The following is a 14,409-nucleotide window of genomic DNA, read 5'->3' on the forward strand; positions in this document are numbered from 1 at the left end:
TCTAAACTGGTAATTATCTTAGAGGAATTCATGCTGGTACCCCATCTCTTGGACGCTAAGGTTCAGAGTGGGGAATTATACCATGACAGGCACAACTAACACATCTTTTCTTACTCTGAGGAAATCAGTCTGGCCACTTTGCCTGAAAAATCCTGGTGCTAATTGCTGCAATGTCTGTAAATTTTCTCACACTCACAATGTACAGTCTCTACAACTAGGCAAATAATCAGAATCCTGCAAATCCTGCTCAATGACACACAACAGGAACTATTAGCATGTATCACAGACCACTAGCTTCATTTGAGCACAACTGGAATTACACCTCTACCCTGATATAATGCTGTCATTGGGAGACAAAAAAATCTCACCGTGTTATAGATGAGACTGCGTTATATCAAACTTGCGTTGCCCCCCCCGTTCCTTGACCACCCCCATCCCTAATCACCTACAGAACCCCACCCCCTACGCAACCCCCGTCCCCTGACTGCTCCAACCCCTATCCACCCCTACCCCCTGCCAGGCACTCACCGGCCCCATCCCCAGCCATGTCGCTGGGGGTGGCTGGGAAAGGTCCTGCACTCACCTGCCCTGTGGGAAGTGGATCGCCATGGCTGGGAGCCGGCAGAGTGGAGCTGGGCTGCTCTGCTTCCCGCTGCCAGTGAGTGCGGAGGGCGTCCTTTCCCCAACCTCCCCGCACTCACCTGTGGCGAGAAGCGGAGCGAGGCACCCCCAGCCCACTCCACTCTGCCACCTCCCAGCTGCAGCACTCTGCTTCCCGCCGCAGGTGAGTGTGGGGAGGGTGAGGAAAGGACACCCCCCATACTCATCTGCGGCGGGAAGGGAGCGCTGTGGCTGGGAGTTGGCAGAGTGGAGCGGGCTGGGGCCGGGCTGCTCCATTTCTGCCGCTGCTGATGAGTGCAGGGGGGGGGTCCCTTCCCCCAAGCAACACAGCTGGGGCCGAGGCAAGGGAAGCAGAGGGGATGCTCCCAGCCCCCGGCTAATTCCCCGGGCCACTCTGGGACTGTGGGGCCCCCAAAAGTGCCCTCCCACAGCACCTGCCCCCCAGACCGGGGAGGAAGGGGGGCTGTAGGGGGAAGGGAGCCCCAGACCACTCCTGAGACCCTCTGCCCCTTATCGAACCCCTCGGCCCCACCCTGGCCCGGCACCCTTAACATGCTGCTCGGAGCAGCGTGTCAGAGCTTTACCGTCTTGTATGAGGGGTCGCGTTATATCGTGGAGAGGTGTATTCCATTTGTTTTCCAGAGAGTGACTTCACCTCTTCATCCCAATCCTGCTGAACCTAGTACAAGGCTACACTCATAACAAGATCAAGATGTGCCACCGTTGGCAGCCCTTCCAGAGCTCTAATGCAGAAAAATTGAACTTTTCCCAGTGTGGACAAGGTGTAATGCATTAAAGGAATGTATATATGGCTAGGTCTACACTACAGTTGGGATTGATCCTTGAGATTGATCCACCGGCAGTCGATTTAGCAGGTCTAGTGAAGACCAACCAAATCAACATTGGAGAGCGATCTGCTGTCAACCCCTCTACTCTGTCCCTGATGAGAAGAATAAGGCAAGTCAAAGGGAGAGTTTCTCCCGTCAATCCCCAGCGATGTAGACCCCCATGGTAACTTGACCTAAGGCATGTCGAGTCCAGCTACGTTATTCGTGTAGCTGGAGTTGCACAGCATAGGTCGACTTACCGCGGTAGTGTAGACATAGCCTATGAGTAAATTACTCCAGAATAATGTAGGGTGTAAATTTAAAGCACAATAGCTATTCTGGAATAACTCCCCACGTGGACACTCTTATTCTGGAAACAGAGTGTCCACACAGGGAGCTATTCCAAAATAGTTTATTCTGCAATAGCCATTTCAGTCAATTTCCTTGTGCAGACAAGCCCTAACGCCTGGCCTATGCTAGAAAATTAAGTCGGTTTAACTACATCAGTCGGGGTGTGAAAAATCCACCCCCCTTAGCAATGCTGTTAAGCCTACCTAAGTCCATGGATACACAGCACTAGGTCACTGGAAGAATTCTTCCATCAACCTAGCTACCACTTCTAGGGGAAGTGGATTACCTACACTGATGGGAGAACCCCTCCTGTCAGGGTAGGTAGGTTGTGTCTATGCCGAGGTGCTACAACGGTGAAGTTGCAGTGGCGCAGCTGTGCCACCGTAGCATTTTAAGTGTAGACAAGCCCTAAGTCTCTGTGGGCGCACCACACAAACAGTTCATTCCTGGCAGAATGTTCCCACACGATACACTAAAGCCAGTCAGTGACCTTGGGTGGAGTTTGTATTGCTAGCACCCTGACCACGCAAAGGCTACATGTGAACAAACCTTGATTTTGCTTGGACACCTCTGTCTTGGAGTGCTCCCTCTGTTGTATTTGCTCATTCAGCACTTTCTTATAGTCGGATGTTTCTTTACTCAGGTGTTTCACATTCTCCTCTGCCTGAATCCGTTCCAGCTCTAGTCGGCGAATTTTCTCCTGAAGATTCTTCAGAGCAGAAAATATTGCTGCAATTGAATTAGACACCCTCGTTACATGCCAGTAAGAGACAGTGCCTCAGGTTGCCACCTGAATATTAAACGGTTTCTTTTTAAATGTGTTCATATATTAAAAAATGGCAACCATTCCCTCCTCTTGCCACCTTCCTGCACTCCCTCCACATGCCAAGGCCCATGCAACACCCATGTCCCTTAAGTCTGGTCAATACAGGGAAAATTTCCCCCAAGGTCCTAACTGATTTTTAAAGAGTCTCAGCTGAATAGAGTTTCAAAGTGCATGAGGTACTGTTGGGTAAACCAGACTGCATTGGCCTGAACAAACTTGCTTCAGTTGATCCGGTTTTGAAATCAGTTAGCGGTTTGGGGACAACTTCTACAGGACAGCCCCTACTCTCAGGCCCCTTTACCCACAAGGTGATTTTAGCCCTTGACAATATCACAAGAGTCACTGGCCATCTTTGCTGGACGGTGTTGGTCCCCCCTCCCTCCTTCAACTCTACCTGCAATGAAAACATCCTGGACAATTGGAGCTAGTGCTCAGTGACAGAAATTGCCTTTAAATTAATATAATCCACAACAGATTTCCTGACTGCATCTCTCATTCTATCGGATAGGTAGAAGAAGGCTAGCACTGAAGTGGAAGTAAGGTGCAAGACTGATACCCCACTATAAGCTCAATGGGATATATAAACCAGGGGTGGGCAAACTTTTTGGCCTCAGGGCCACATCTGGGTGGGGAAATTGCATGCAGGGCCATGAATGTAGGGCTGAGGCAGGGGGTTGGGGTGTGGGAGGGAGTGCAGTGTGCAGGAAGGGGCTCAGGGCAAGGGGCTGGGGTGCCAGAGGGGTATGGGATGCAGGAGAGGTTCAGGGCAGGGGGTTGGGGTGCAGCAGGGGTGTGCCCGGGGGTTAAGGGGCTCAGGCCAGGGGGTTGGGGTGCAGGAAGAGTTCAGGGTGCAGGTGCTTACCTCAAGCGGCTCCGTGGTGCAGGTTCCCTGGCTGCCCTGGCCCCCCACCGCTCCTGGAAGTGGCCAGCATGTTCAGCAGTGGCTCCTGGGGGTGGGGTGGGGTGGGGTGGAGCAGGGCAGGTGGCTCTGCCACACACTGCCCTCGCCTGTGGGTACCACCCCTGAAGCTCCCATTGGCTGCCGTTTCCCATTCCTGGCCAATGGGAGCTGCCGGGGACAGTGCCTGCAGGCGAAGGCAGCGCACTGAGCCCTCTGCCCCCATCTCCTCCAGGGGCTGCAGGGATGTGGTGCTGGCCGGTCCTGGGAGCGGACCAGGCAGGGAGCCTGCCTGAGCCCTGCTGCGCCATGGGACTGGCAATCCCGCAGGCCAGACTGAGCCCCGCTGCGCCATGGGACTGGCAATCCCGCAGGCCAGACTGAGCCCTGATGGGCCGGATGCGGCCCACAGGCCGTAGTTTGCCCTCCCCTGATATAAACAATTACTTGCTAGGATCTGAGTGTGGCTACAGACTCAACCAATGCATGAGTGTACACTGTGAATACTCACTGAAACCAGGGAGGCGAACGCAAGTCAGAAGAGATGCAAAAATCCTCTTCTACAGAGTGTTGCTCTACTTTCCTCCTCAGCTGCCCTTCTGGGTGCCACTTTTGTATCCTTCTCCCATTGCTCTTTTTTCCCCCTTTTTCCCCCCTTGGATTTGGAACTCCCTCCCCACCTCACTTGCACCCTTAATTCAAATTCCTCCTTTAACAACCAATTATCCCACAGAATAATTCAAATTCCTCCTTTAACCACCAATTATCCCACAGAATATTTAGACAGTCAACCACCACAAAAAAAGAAACTGCATCATCTTGAGCTGAAACCTTATGCTGGTCATCTAAAGTACTATGGATCTACACTGTATTGTCTAATACAGGCCCCTGTTCTGCAAAAGGATCCACACTCTTACCCCATGTGAAGTCCCATTAAAGTAGAATACATTTACACAGAGACCACATGTGCAGATTAGGATTGTTAAAGTCACATTAACATGACACCTCTATACTGAAGCCCACACTGAAGGGAATAAAGTAGGTGCATTTATTAAAAAGATTAATACATGCAAGGGTGGATATTGACATCTTGGTATAAGATTACAAAAGGGAAAGAACAGTTACTACACTACAGTGGGAAAATTCTGAAGCAAAGACGTCAAACTCTGAATTGTAGACAAACAAAAACCATTGTTACTCTTAAAGTAGGTAATTAATAAATAATAATATATAAATGAAAGATAAGTGCCTGGGTGTATATTTTTATACATTACAGCTATAGAAACTGTAGGATTTAAAAGTATGGACACAAACAGTCAGTGGAAAGTAGCTAAATATTTGGATGAGCTCACAAGCAGACAGGGTTTTAGACAGCATGGCTCTGTTCCCAATGCGACAGCAAGAGACGGGATTTTTATTTGTTTTTTCATTACAGTACAGATCACACGGCAGGGTTTTTGAATTAAAAAACCTCTCTCACATTTTTGCTACTAGACTATTTTACAAGTCAATGTTCTGGAGTTAACAGGTCTTCAGCGCTGAACAATGAAAACCAGAAGGGATTACTATCAGCTGCGCACCCTGGCTTCAGTTTACCACTAGGCAATATATGAAAATACACCTTTATCAATAATTCTCAGGAGAACTCTTCCTGCACTACTGAATACTTCTATGTTTCAGCCACAGTGCTCCTTTAATTATGTATCAACAGCACTATCAGGACAGAAAGCAGTTTATGTGCCAGAGTGCCTGTTACATTTAAGAAGCACTCTGTGCTAGGAGTTTACTGCACTGGCCATTCGAGACCAGGCCTTTCCCAAGTCAGACCTCATTACAAGAGCCACTCCAACCACGTTATGCTACTTTATAACCTAGAGTTTGAATCTTGTTGTTTAGGTTCAGCTTAATCTTTCCCTTTCTTCCATCTTCCCCCCCCGGAATCTCAAACTCTTCACAAATCCATCCCTCCATACAACTCTGCTCTCATTTCATACCCCCTCATATGTAGTGCCTCTGGCAATTCTTCTGTGTCCTCTAAATGTTCCTCTGGCAATTCTTCCCCTTCTACCTTTTGTATCCTGCCCCTTCCCCTACACTGAGTGCCTCCCCTCTCTCCTTCAGACCCACTTCTGAGCTCAAATTAAAGCTCTAATCACTGGGGGAGTTGGGAAGGCAAGACCATATGTCAGTCATAGGCTACATTATAAGGTCATTAGCCAGCTACCCATTCATCCAGGAAATTGCACTCGTTTTCAGTGCAGCGTGACTGGCTCAAAATCAGACTTTTAGGCATAGGAGGTAGAAGATTCTCAGCCATGGGACTCCAGTAATGGCAGGGGCTCTCAAACTAGGGGTTGAGGTATGTCATAAACAGATAATAGGAGTTAATAGAAGTACTTTATATCTCTTTTGACTGTAAAGGGTTAACAAGTTCAGTAAGCCTGGCTGTCACCTGACCGGAGGACCAATCAGGGGACAGGATACTTTCAAATTTTGAGGGAGAAAAGTTTGTGTGTGCGCTGTTAGAATTTGGTTGTTGTTCTCTCTGGGTTCTGAGAGTGACCAGACATGCAACCAGGTTTCTCTCCAATCTCTCCGATACAGGCTCTTATAAGTTCAGAATGTGATACTAGGTAGATAAGGGCGAGTTAGGTATGTTGTTTTTCTTTATTTGCAAATGTGATGCTGGAAGGAGTTTTAATTGTGCATTGGTAGAAGGACGTTCAAATTTGTAATTTTGGCTGAAAGGATTTTAATTTGATACTTGTATACCTAGGCTGGGAAGGGTATTCCCAGTGTCTACAGCTGAAAAAACCCTGTAACCTATCCATCCTTAATTTACAAATATATTTTAGCTGTTTTGCCTTCTTTAATTAAAAGCTTTCTTGTTAAGAACCTGATTTTTTTTTTTTATTCGGTGAGCCCAGAGGACTGGGTCGGATTCACCAGGTACTGGTGGGGAAAGAAGGGAAGGGGAGAGAAAGGTTAATTTTCCTATCTGTGTTAAGATTACTTCTCTCTCAGGTAGAGCTGGGAGGAGAGAAAGGCTAAATTATTCTCTCTCTTTCTTGTGTGATTCAAGGAGTTGAAATCACAGTGATCTTCCAGGTAAGCCCCAGGGAGGAAACCTGGAGAGGCAACGGTGGGAAAGGTTTACTTTCCTTGGGTAGATCAGAGGGTCTGGTCTTGGGGGGTCCCCGGGGCAAAGGTTTTGGGGGGAACAGAGTGTACCAGGCACTGGAATTCCTGGTTGGTGGCAGCACTACAAGTACTAAGCTGGTAATTGAGCTTAGAGGAATTCATGCTGGTACCCCATCTTTTGGATGCTAAGGTTCAGAGTGGGGAATTATACCATGACAGGGTCACAAGGTCATTAAGTGGGGAATCGCAAGCTGTCCACCTCCACCCCAAACCCCATTTCACCTCCAGTAATTATAATAGTGCTTAATAAAAAAAAAAAAAGTGTCTCAGAGGTTTTCAGTGTGAAAGGGATCACCAGTACGAGAGAACCACTGAACTATGGAGTGAATATTGCTCTGAGCTGTACTGAATAGTGTTTAGATCTAATCAAAGAGGTGCTGCTTTTATTTGGAGCTTTCCCTGGGAGCAGCATCACCCTGAGACAGATCTATAATGGGACAGTGAGGAGGGCAAAACAGGAGGAACTAAGGAAAGAGAAATGACATGAAAGTGAGGAGAGATTAAACTACACCTCCCCTGGGTAAAAGCAGGAGAGACAGTGAGATTACAGCCCTTTTTGGGCATGCTCTATGCTTGTTACATGGCACCTCGATCCCACAGCAATAGATGCTGGACTAAACTATTACCTCTGCTGTTACTTTCTGGATATGGAATTACTGGTTTCTCAGGGGAGTGTTGCAAATCAGAATTAATGAAGGGTTTGTATTTAGGATAATCTACAAATGACGCTGCAGAGAGTCCATCTGTGATTGATGCAGATTTACAACTTCCACGCAGAATACCCTGAAAAATGAAACAAAGTTGTTATATGCAACCCTCATTTTCCAGTCACTAATTGCAACAAGCAGGGAGAATCAGATGTATATGGTGGTCATTATGCCATCAGGTTCTGCTACAGAAGCACGGGGAGAGGCTAATGGATGCCCTCTGAAGAGCCTGGAAAGGGGAGCTGGCAAATTACTCAAGACTATGGTACACAACTCTCCTCCCCAGCTTCTAATTACTGACAGAGTGCTCACCTGCATTTTGATTTTCATGAGTACTGCAAGAGATTAACAATATAATTACATTGCAAAGGCCAGATTTCCTGCCCTACAATCTGGGACTATGAGCTTCATTTTCACCCTAACGCATATCAAAAACAGGGTCTGATGTAAATAAGGAAAAAAAAAATTGTTCTATTCCCTTGTTTCACTTTACTTGCCCCAGCACCAGACTTTTAACCCTTTACTCCCCACAACCAAAGGGGACAGGCTAGGTGCATACTGGCACCCAGCATATATATAATACGACTTCAGGATTCAGGAAAACATGTTTGCATGGAAAAACCTAGGGACGTATAATCAACTGCAGTTTTCTTTATTTGCCTGAGTGGCACCTAGCCACCAACAAGCATATTTTTTTTTTTCAGATAGTCTATTTAAACACTTGGACATTAAATTCCATAAAGTAAAATAAATATTTGCCCCTTCTACTTATTTGAATTTCCCTTGAGAACAATCTGGCTACAAGTCATGTTCATTCAATTAATCTCTGTTTGAATGTTGCAATGAAGAGTCAATATAGCCATTCACTTTGGATCAATGTTGACAACCCCCAGCTTGTCTATACCATTGTATAGTTCAGACAAACGTTTCTTGCCACAGCCCAAATAATATCATGCTGTCAAGTACATTTTACTTATGAATGTGGCCAAGGAACAGTTTCATATGCTATTCCACAAAGAGGGCTTGGCTACACTTGAAACTTCAAAGCAAGTGTGAGTGTGGTCGCAGCTCCCAGCGCTGCAGGTACTCCACTTCCCCATGGGGATTAGCTTGCGGCGCTGGGAGCGCGGGCACTGTTTACACTGGCGCTTTACAGCGCTGTATCTTGCAGTGCTGTTTTTTTCACACCCTTGAGCGAGAAAGTTGCAGCACTGTAAAGCGCCAGTGTAGCCAAGGCCAGAGACAGGACTCAACTGTTCCAGATGCTCTGTAACTTACTGAAAAATAGTGAGCTTTACAGAGACTTGGATATTTGAATTTTAAAAGGTTCAAGAACAGCTTATACAGCAGCAGTAAGAGAGCACTCATCACCCCAATAAAATCACAACCTCACCAACTCAAAGGTCATGACAACCCCCCCCCCGACCCCCACAAAAAGCCCATGAGATTGGCTTAAAAAGAATTCATTTCTTTTTCTGATTTTGGAACTCTTATGGGAAGGACCCCCTTTGTATGTGATGTTTCAGGAAATACAACCTGAAATGTACAAAAATTAACATGAAAATGGAGGGACCTTCATCAGGGTCAGTCTAACTCATGGACCATATTCACCAACCACAGCTTCTCTTCCCTTTCCTGGGCGTTACCCCCATGACATAAGTTGCGCTACCAAGGTGCTCATGTAGACAGCACTATGTTGGCAGCAGAGTATCTCCCAATGCCATAGCTACCACTGCTCGTTGGGGGTGGTTTTATTATGTTGGCAGGAGAGCATAGAGCGGCTACACAGACCTACAGTGGTGCAGCTGCAGCGGTACAGCTGTAAGGTCCGTAGTGTGGACATAGCATAAATAATACTCTTAGACTTAACAGAAGAAAAATTAAGAGGTACAAGCAAGGGAGCAAACACCTTTTTAGATTAGATTTGTACAGGCTGTACACAAGTTAGATGAGATTATAAAGAAATGGAGAACCCAGGAGGCAGAAAGGCAAAGGAAGGTTCTTCCAGATAGTAACAGTAGTAACCTTGCATAAAGGCAGCAAGAAGAGGCGGGCGCAAGATGAAGAGAGTCAGCAGGGAGGGAAGTGGAGTGGGAGAAGATTCATGAGATTTTGAATTTGGATCCAGGCATGAATGGGGAAAGTGGGTGGAGTCTGAAGCTACAGATGACAGCAGGTACTAGCATCCAACTCCTTTACATTCCTAATGGGCAAAGCTGCCTAGGAATTTTGCAGATGAGTTTTTCTGCAGGCAGTATCTAGGTACAGTACCTTTTTAGAGGAAAGGAATAGCAATTTGATTGTCTTATGCTGGATGGCACAAATGCAGGGTGGGACAGATTCACATAGATAATAGTCATACCCTGATCTTCAGCCTAGATATCAAGATAGAGGACATTACACTGTCTTGGACAGACCATCAACTCACGAAAGCCAATGGCTCAGGCAATAGAAAAGACCAGTCATCCTGATTTGACCACGAGGGCTCATGAACTCCAACCAATTCCAAAGCCTGCTAAATGGCAGCAGCACTCCAGTCATAGGATGAGAGTCAAGGACCTGTGGAATAATCACCATTTTGCACTGGCCTCAGACATTGACATGCTGTCTTACAAAATAACCCTTCCTCCCCATCACCAACACAGACACCCTTAGTTTTTTGGGGGTGTGGGAGCAGCTCCTAGGTGGAGGGGCAAGGGGGCTCCGAACACTGCTGCGGTTCCCAGCCAATGGGAGCTGTAGAGCTGGTGCTTGTGGCGAGAGCAGTGCATGGAGCCCCCCTGGCCACTCCTCCCCTAGGAGCTGCAGGGACACGCTGGTCAGAGCCTGCTAGCCCCACCAACCCTCTTTCTCCCCTGCCTCCCACCCCCTCCCAACACTAGCAGGGGTCCTGATCTGCATGCTGCCACCCCAAGCAGGGTCCCAGGCCACACGCTGCAGCACGCACACATACACCCCCACCAATGGGGGTTCAAAGCCACAAGCCACGGTAGCCTCCCCCCAGCACCAGCAGGGGTCCTGGGCCACCTCTCCCCCCCCAGCATTGTGGCACCCCAGACCGTCCCCCCACCCCACCCCACGCACCCATATCCCCTGACCCATGTTTTAATTAGGGGTATATAGTAAAAGTCTTGGACAGGTCACAGGCCATGAATTCTTGTTTACTGCCAGTGACCTGTCTATGACTTTTACTAAAAATATCTGTGCCAAATCCCTCCCCAAGGGGCTCTCCACCTGCTTGCACTTCCTCGAGTTCAGTACATTCACTCATCAAGCAGTTCTTGACACCATAAAGGAGTCCTGATGTAACACTTGTAAATCCAACCCATGCCCTTCCTGGCCAAAACACTTCATTCAGAGACTGAATCTTCCCTTCTTCCTTCACACACATGGAAATTCAACCAACACTGAAGAAACCCATACTGGATACTTCAGTCTTAGCCATCCATTGCCCAGTGTCAAACCTGTGCAAGCTCATAGAGAAGCCAGCCAAAGATCAACTACAAGCTCATGTAACTGAAGCCAATGTTCTAGATAGACCCAGTATAATCAGAAGTAAAACTACCTTAGTGTGGCACTTGCTATTCCAAAGTATGAAGAGCTAGCATTGTCACTTCTCACTCCACCAACACTGAGAATTCTAACAGAGCAGATACAGTAAACCCCCAGCTGAGGATGGGTTTCCACTTTTAAAAACCCACATCTTAACAGTATATTTGAGATTACCCTTATTATTCAATCCTCTCTCTGATTTGAGGCCAAGGCTATTGCTCTGACTTCTGTCCCATCAGAAGAAATAACATTCAGAATGCCCACTAGGGACTATGCCGAGAGGACTACAAGCATCCCTACATCCCACTCCCCTCCCCTATAAACTCTGACTGCTGCAGGTGGAAAGCTGGGGCCACAGCAGTGGAGAAAGCTAAGTGAGACAAAATTGAGGAAGCTAAGCAGGGTTAGGCCATGTCTACACTACAGGGGCTGTAACAGCACAACTACAGTTCTGTAGTCAAACAACTGTAGCAGCACAGTGTAGAGCAGGGATCGGCAAGCTTTGGCACACGGCGCACCAGGGAAAGCTAATGGCAGGCTGGTTTGTTTACCTGCAGTGTCTGCAGGTTCAGCCAATCGCTGCTCCTACTGGCCATGGTTCACTGCTCCAGGCCAATAGGGGGCTGTGGGAAGCAGAACAAGCCGAGGGATGTGTTGGCCACCCTTCCCACAGCCCCCATTGGCCTGGAACAGCAAACCGCAGCAGGTGAGAGCCACAATCAGCCAAATCTGTGGACGCGGCAGGTAAACAAACTGGCCCGGCCCGCCAGAGGCTTTCCCTGATGGCCCGCATGCCAGAGGCTGCCGATCCCTGGTGTAAAGGTTTCCTCCAGCAATTGAAGTTTTTCAGTTACTATAGGAACTCCACCTCCCCAGTCAACAGTAGCTAGGTCAAAAGAAGCATTCTTCCATGAGCCTAACTGTGCCTACTCCAGGGGTTAGGTCAGGTCGCTCCAGCACCCAGCAAATGGATTTTTCACACCCCTGAGCATTGTAGCTACATCAACTTAAGTTTAAGCGTAGCCCAGGTTTCAGTCATACTAGGCAGCTGATTCTAACCTGTGGCCCAGGAAGTGGGAACAGCACTTTCATCGAATGGTTTATGGCCCATTGCCAGAAGTTCTCAGAAGTCAGGCTCATGCCCTCCCAGCAGTTGCACGTCCTCTGACAAACGCAGTTGCTAGCAAAAAGAGCAGACTTCACTTCTGATGGCCATGAATGTCAGGTGAAGGCAGCAGACCAGGAAAGTGTGGCGAAATGACATTCTCATGGCTACTGTAGCTTCACTGGCCAGGCAATTCTCTACGATCACCTGCCTGGTAGCCTACGGACCACTACAGCACCCTCAATTGTATCCTATTGTGCTCCCCACAACAGTCATGCTTTCTTCCTCTCCCTATTCTGACTTCCATAAGAAGGGAAGAGGAGGTTCCCACTGTGCTTCCTTGAGCTAGGTTTCTTGGGAAAGAAGCATGTGGGAACAGTTGAGGTAAGTCTACACTGCAGCCTCCCAGCCTACGTAGACAAGACTCAAGCTAGCACAATAAAAAATAACCGTGTAAACATTGTAGCTCAGCCTGGCACTCCCAAGTTCAGAGCCAGGGGGCCATGAAAGCTTGAAAGCCCGAGTCACAATGCCTACAGCACTATTTTTAGCACACTAGCTTGAGCTGAGCTAGTGTAAGTCTGCCTACCCAGCCTGGAAGGCTCTCTCCCGGCTGCAGTGAAGACATACCTTGCTGGTCTCTAGACTGTGATTCTTTGGGCTTTTAGGCCTTGATTTAGAAGAGTTCTTAAGCAAATGCCTAATTTTAAGCCTGAGTAGTGCTGAACTGAGCCTATGATGAGTCCTAGAGCAGACATCATCAAACCAACAACCCTGGCAGACACCAGAAAGTGCTGGAAAATACAAATTCAATGTAAAATCAAACTATTAGAACATTCTATTTCTTTTGTATCAAAAAGTCCTTTAGATGGGAATAGACCCTCCTCACTACACCAGAGTTTGAGGGAACAGCAACACTTTTAAAAGGGCCAGCCTTTTAACATCTGAAGCATTATCAGATCTGTCATAGAAATGCACCACTAGACTGAAGACATTTAAAGTTCAAAATTTCACTTGCTCCTGCAAACGTGTTTTTTTAGATGTTCACTATCTTTTAGTAATTTATTCTGCTTGGATGAGCTTTTGGCTTCAGCTTCTAGTAAAGTAAACACCTCTTCTTATCAAACTGTGTTGGTCTCCACTTCTTCTCTGGTGGCCACAGATACCAGACTGTGCTGTGCAAAACAAAGACTCCCACTAAAAACCAGTAATACCGCTGAGAGGTTTTATACTCAGAGATCCATATATTTTTCTGCATCACACACACAAAATATTATGTTTTCTTAATAGAAATTTGTAGCCCTTTGTAAGTAAACATGTGCCATTAGCTTATTAGATTCCACACAGCATTACCATGATGTTACCCATCCAGAATTCTTTAGCCAGCTCCAAGCTGCTGAGGGATGGTAAAAAACAGCTGGATACCAAGAGATGTATAAAAGCTATCAATATTATTTATTTGCATTACAGTTGTGCCCAGAAGTCTGAAAGCATGGAGATGCTCGGGGGGTGGGGGGGGTGCACCGTTTCCCACGTCCAACCAACCGAGGCCAGTGCTGGGCGGGCGGGCGGGGGGGTGAGTAGAATTCCCATCAAGACCTGTCCTGGGGAAAGGAGATGTGCTTCTGGGGGGTCCTTCCCCACCAGGAACTGTGCTGGAGGAGGGGATTGATTCTAGCAGCCTTTCCCAGCCAGGTCTGTGCTTAGTAACAGAGCAGGGCAGAATCTGGCTCTCTTTGCTCAGGAGGGGGTCAGAGGGGGACTTTGCAGGAGGAGTCCTCCCAGAATCCCTGTTGGGGAGGGGATGAGAGGGGGATCCAGGCTGCAGGGGAGTGATCGGGGATCTTTCCGAGCCAGCTCTGTGCTCTGGGGGTAACCGGGGGGATCCCCACCAGATCCGTGCTGGGGGGAGCCTCAGGTGATCCAGAGGGATCTTTCCCAGTCAGGTCCAGCCTCCCCGGGGTCAGGCTGACAGGCGCTTGGCCCCCCCACCGGCCCTCAGAGCCCTTCGCCCCCCAAGCTCGTACTGGTGGCCAGGGGAGCGCCCCCACCCCGTCGCCATTTCTCACCATGTGCTGGGGGTCACCAGCCGCCGCCATGTCCCCAAAGGGCGGCCACAGGAGGTGCGGGCCCCTTTAAGGCCGCGACGCCCATACAGCCAACCACCCCGACTCCAGTACCAGAGGCGCCTGTACGCCAACAAGGTGGAGATTGACTGATATGGCAACTGACCAATGAGAAGGAGGGAGCGGGGCTGCCAAGCAGAGATGCCGCCCCTTATGAAATACACCTTCTGTGCGTCACAAGCCGACATTTGATTG

The 14,409-nt window shown here is 48.2% G+C and overlaps 1 protein-coding gene across 1 annotated transcript in view; it reads right to left on the minus strand.

Moving 5' to 3' along the window:
• The window catches only part of CEP57 (centrosomal protein 57), a 31,302-nt gene extending 16,986 nt beyond the window's left edge, over window positions 1-14,316 (minus strand). Inside the window, exons 1-4 of the mRNA XM_075066511.1 lie at window positions 14,158-14,316; window positions 7,351-7,507; window positions 2,273-2,528; window positions 1,709-1,742 (exon numbers count right to left, since the gene is read on the minus strand). Coding sequence (XP_074922612.1) covers window positions 1,709-1,742; window positions 2,273-2,528; window positions 7,351-7,507; window positions 14,158-14,187 — 477 coding nt within the window. The 5' untranslated portion in view covers window positions 14,188-14,316. The remainder of the gene's footprint in view (window positions 1-1,708; window positions 1,743-2,272; window positions 2,529-7,350; window positions 7,508-14,157) is intronic.
• Between the last annotated feature and the right edge of the window lie 93 nt (window positions 14,317-14,409).

This window comes from Chelonoidis abingdonii, chromosome 1 (assembly GCF_003597395.2).
Source record: "Chelonoidis abingdonii isolate Lonesome George chromosome 1, CheloAbing_2.0, whole genome shotgun sequence".
NCBI lineage: Eukaryota > Metazoa > Chordata > Testudines > Testudinidae > Chelonoidis > Chelonoidis abingdonii.